General features: G+C 43.3%; 1 protein-coding gene across 1 annotated transcript in view; it reads left to right on the top strand.

The window, feature by feature from the left end:
- Positions 1 to 4,230, top strand: part of LOC111867786 (serpin B5) — a gene marked incomplete at its 3' end in the record, with an annotated part of 16,202 nt that extends 11,972 nt beyond the window's left edge. The window contains exons 4-6 of the mRNA XM_023857942.2: positions 1,103 to 1,250; positions 1,754 to 2,010; positions 3,802 to 4,230. Coding sequence (XP_023713710.2) covers positions 1,103 to 1,250; positions 1,754 to 2,010; positions 3,802 to 4,230 — 834 coding nt within the window. The remainder of the gene's footprint in view (positions 1 to 1,102; positions 1,251 to 1,753; positions 2,011 to 3,801) is intronic.
- Positions 4,231 to 4,527: the final 297 nt, after the last annotated feature.

Raw genomic sequence — 4,527 nt, 5'->3', positions numbered from 1 at the left:
ACAGTTTTGAGGGCAAATTTCCCCGGACGGCTCATTTCGCTTCGAGGTGACATCCCATGGGCAGCGCACTCACCTGATCTAACGCCCTGTGATTTTTTTATGGGGATACCTCAAGGCAGAGGTTTTTAAACATCGCCCCACAAGCCTTCTTCAGCTGAAGAATGTTATTCGGCAGGAAGTAGCCCAAATTCCGGTGCACATGTTGGAACGTGCAGAGGGGAACTTCAGAAAACGGTTGCATCAGTGCATAGAGAACGGTGGCCACCACCTTCAAGATATTTTGTTTAGAACTACATGATTTAAACTTTAAAGTATGTTCTTTCATTAGCTAGACATAAATTTTGTCTATCAGCAATAATTTTTATTTTATTCGCCTTCAAAAAAAGGAAGTCTCTACGCCCCATCCTGTATTTTTCTCTTCTTTCCTACTCTATTTAAGCATCAGGTAACGATTGAACTGACCGACTAACCAGCGAGCTGACCAGATAGACCTCTCTACATATTATGTTTACAAAACATAGATTACAGGGATGTGGGAGGAAGATGTGGAAAATTAAAAAATATATCTATATACCTTGCAGATCACGAGGTACCTTGAGAGAGGGGTGTCACGCCAAAATTTCAACCTACGCCTTCCGAAGGGGGGAATCGAAAATGGGATAACTGTGCCCATTACCTAGATCTGCTGAACAAATCGGTTACAGAGCCGAATATACATTAATTTATTTGGATGACCGTTGCCTTTTTACTTTTACAAATAGCGTGTAAGGACTCCAGGGGGGTTAGAACTGTCAGGATCCGCGAAGCACATGGCCTCTTTCTCCGTATTTAAGCTTGGGGCTTCGTCTCGTGTTGGGTTCAGTGTAAGGGAGTTGGTTTTAGCGAAACCGAACAATATTACTTTCATAAAAAGGCCAGTAAAATCCAAGTTGTAGCTCACGAGAATAAATATTTTGTATGTTATGACGGGTTTGATGAGTGTAACCAAATGAAGTGACATTTTGATGACTACATTTTCCTAGAATTTGTTTAGAGGGTAGGAAGTATTTTATGAAAGTGAATGAGTAGCCTCTGTAGCACTGAAACACTGATGCATATTTAGGCAGCTGCAGAAAACCAGGAAGCGGCTGGTTCTTTCAACATGGCGCTGATGGCAAGTTCGCAGCCTTTGTTACCATCTTACAGAGCCATCTTGAACAAGTACTACCGTGCGAACATCACGCATTCCTCGAAATTGGACAACATCTCAGGTAAATTATTTTTAGCTAACTACATGGAGCATAGCACTTTTGTGGAAAGGAAGGTAATTCTCAGCTTGTTAAGAAAATCCGTGCTTTTCATGGAACTTAATGTTTTATTGCCGTCTTTACAAGGGCCCCACTTTTGGAGCCTGTTCTAAACCAGTTAAGTTCATTTCATACTCTCAAAATCTGTTTCTTGAAGATATATTTTGATACTAATCTATACACCTGAGTCTTCCAGGTAAACTCATCCCTTCCAGGAAGCGTTAAGAAGAATTAACTGAGGTCTGCCGTTCTTATGGCGGTTACCTTGAACATCGCTGTTTTCTGGAATGTGACACCGTCTAGCACATGTTATCCACCAGACTACACGGTGTCACATCTCAGAAGACAGAAATCTTCGGAAGAATTAATGTTTCTGCTTTAACCAATGATTTCTGTGGAGACCAGCTGTATCTAAGTTGAGACAAGGCTTGAGTCCTGCTATAGTCTTAATGCCTATTGCAATGCAGTAAAGACGCCTGCGGATGCTGCCGGGGCACGTCCTGCTGCGATAAGTCTCGAACTGAGGAGCGATTCTGGAGTAATGAGCCACTGGAAGGACTATGATCGACTGGCTGCTTTCTCCTTTCTGTCGCATGAGGCGTCAGCTCCGTTCCAGCGCACACCCACAGACACTGTGCGCGTGCCAATGGTGCCGCAGGTTGGCGAGTTCCGCGCGGGAAGAATTTCCCAGCTGAATGCCCATGCCGTGGAAATCCCCTTGGAAGTAAGTCGCCGTTATTTTTTTTAATTGGGCCAATTATTGCTTGAAAATACATAATGGGATAAAAGGACGAAACCTAACAATAATTAATAAAAATATTATGTTTCTGGTTATTATCCATCATCCCTTTATTTATTTAAAACATTTATTTATTTATTTTGGAGACTGGATCCTGCCTCCGTCTTCAGGTGAAACCTACTCACTTGGGCCCAATTCATAGAGCTAGATAGTGCTACGCCTCGTCCGTGTGGAGTTTTTAAATATTTTTAATGTTTGTCTTAGCTCTCGCAGATGGTTTATGCTGTGCTTGGTTTATATATCCTGTCTTGTGTAGGTGCTTGTGGCCGGAAATAGGGACCAGCTCTATCGATTGGGCCCAACTGAGTGGGTTTTACCTGAAGCCGGAGACAGAATCCAGTCCCCGAAACGTTGTGTTTTAAATAGAAACAGGACGATCGATAATGTTCAGGAACGTAATATTTGTATTAATGCACCATCGTCACAAAATTTAGACCTTATTAACGAAATTTAAATTTTCATACAGAGGATATGAGGTTATGAGGTTCTCACAGCGGCGGTTACGAAGAGTACCATCTTCTGCGATATAACGGCGTGTAGTCCGTTGAAATTCATCCCACGTTTCGGGGGAACATCTCACCTCCATCTTCAGGGTCGAAGAATAAGCCAAGAAAGAAACCAGCGTGGAAGCAGGTAGCAAGCAGACCCTACTCCGAAACGTCAGTTGAATTTCAATGAGCTACACGGCGTTATTTAACAGTATTTTGATACGGTTCTCTTTTCTGACATGTTATCTGAGCTAGCGGTGTCGGGATAAATCAGTCGGTATCGTGACGGTCTACGGGTTGGACGGCCGGACGGCGAGGGCAAGATTTTTATTTTCTCCACAAGGTCCAGGCCAGCCCTGGGGCACCCAAAGTCTCATACTCAGTGGGTACCGGGGACTCTTTCGTCGGGTATAAAGCGACCAGGGCATGAAGCTGACCGCTCACTTCCTTATAATGCCGAGGTCAAGATTGGTGAAGCTATACTTCTACTTCCCCATATGCCTTCATGGCGGGTTGCTTAAATAATCAAGCACAGGAGCAACTTTATCTTTTACTATTCATACCAGAGTTAGGTGTAAATCAGCTAAGTATATTTGGTTTATTAATCGTGTCGTTAATACCCTGACATGTTTCAGTCTCATGAGACCATCCTCAGGGTGTTTAAATATGAAGAACAAACTTTACGATTCACATAAGTAAAAATAATTTAAAATCGAGATAATAAATTTCAATAAAACATTAAAATTAATATTATATTAAACCTCATAAATATGTACCGTCATTGCATATGATCTTGTGTGGTATTGTTTTTGTCGTCTCATACTCGTTCTTATGCAGTGTCGACATGAAGAAGCTCCGTGACCCAGCTCTGGTTCCTAATGGTTGGATTGTCGGACTTACATCTGACTCTGACTTAATTTCTCAGATAAAAGAACAATTCGCCAGCTTAATGGTCATGTCTGTGGGCTCTCACGAGATGAAGGCAGAATCAGAACGGTAGAAGAGCAGCGTTTATTCCTGGCACTTCGTGGTGTCAGGGTGACATGAGGGGTGTTCTTCATTCTGAACCAAAGTCTCCCATTCTTTTTGCTGAGAAATGGCAAATATGTTTCTTGAATACAGACAGGACATTGCGATAACGGTCCTCTAAATACTCGAACATGAAGCATAATCCTGTTTGAAAGTCCGATAGTCGTCCAGCTAGTCAGAACTTCCTGATCTTCTTAAGGTGGGCATGGTGACCTTGCTACTGGTGGTGCCTGACTCGGCTGATAACCTGGATGAACTTCTGGTGAAGCTGCCAGGAGTGTCTCTGCAGCAGCTGGTGCAGGAGTGGCTGCCCCGCTCTGATACCACTGTCTCTCTACCGCAACTCACCATCGTCAGCAGCGCCATTGACGTCACGCCCTTCCTCCGCCAACTTGGCATCCGTTTAGTCTTCAATGCCACGGCTGCGGACCTGAGCGTGGCCACAACGGCGCCGGTCGTCCACGTCAAGTCTGTCACTCAAGACGCCTTCTTTTCTACGTCATTCGTATCCGTGAATTCCGTCGGTTCTCTGTCTACGAACCTAGGTAAGTGCTTTCGCACTGAGCCATCGACGGTTAAATTTCTGATTGGTGTTGGGAAAATTACAGCGCAATCACAGAGAAGGAAGGTTACAGCCTCAACTGACAAGCAGTTTCAATTAACTTAGGAATGAATCAGTTATATTCATTTACAATCCTTATAAGAATAGATCTATGTTTATTTATATTGTGGCTAAGCGGTGACTGCAAAACAGTGTCTCTTTCTGGGCAACGGCTCGGTAAACACGTTTCCATTGCTAGGCAGCAGATTCTTAATAATGTAACAGTCAGACTACAACAATAGAAATTGGGTGTTTCTATGCGTTCGGTGCCAACATGTTACAAGCAAGCGACAAAGTTAGTTCAGTTTAACTGAATTCTGCATG

This window comes from Cryptotermes secundus, unplaced genomic scaffold (genome assembly GCF_002891405.2).
Source record: "Cryptotermes secundus unplaced genomic scaffold, Csec_1.0 scaffold687, whole genome shotgun sequence".
NCBI lineage: Eukaryota > Metazoa > Arthropoda > Insecta > Blattodea > Kalotermitidae > Cryptotermes > Cryptotermes secundus.
Note: the sequence above shows the minus strand (reverse complement) of the source record. Positions and strands in the feature narration are given on the sequence as shown.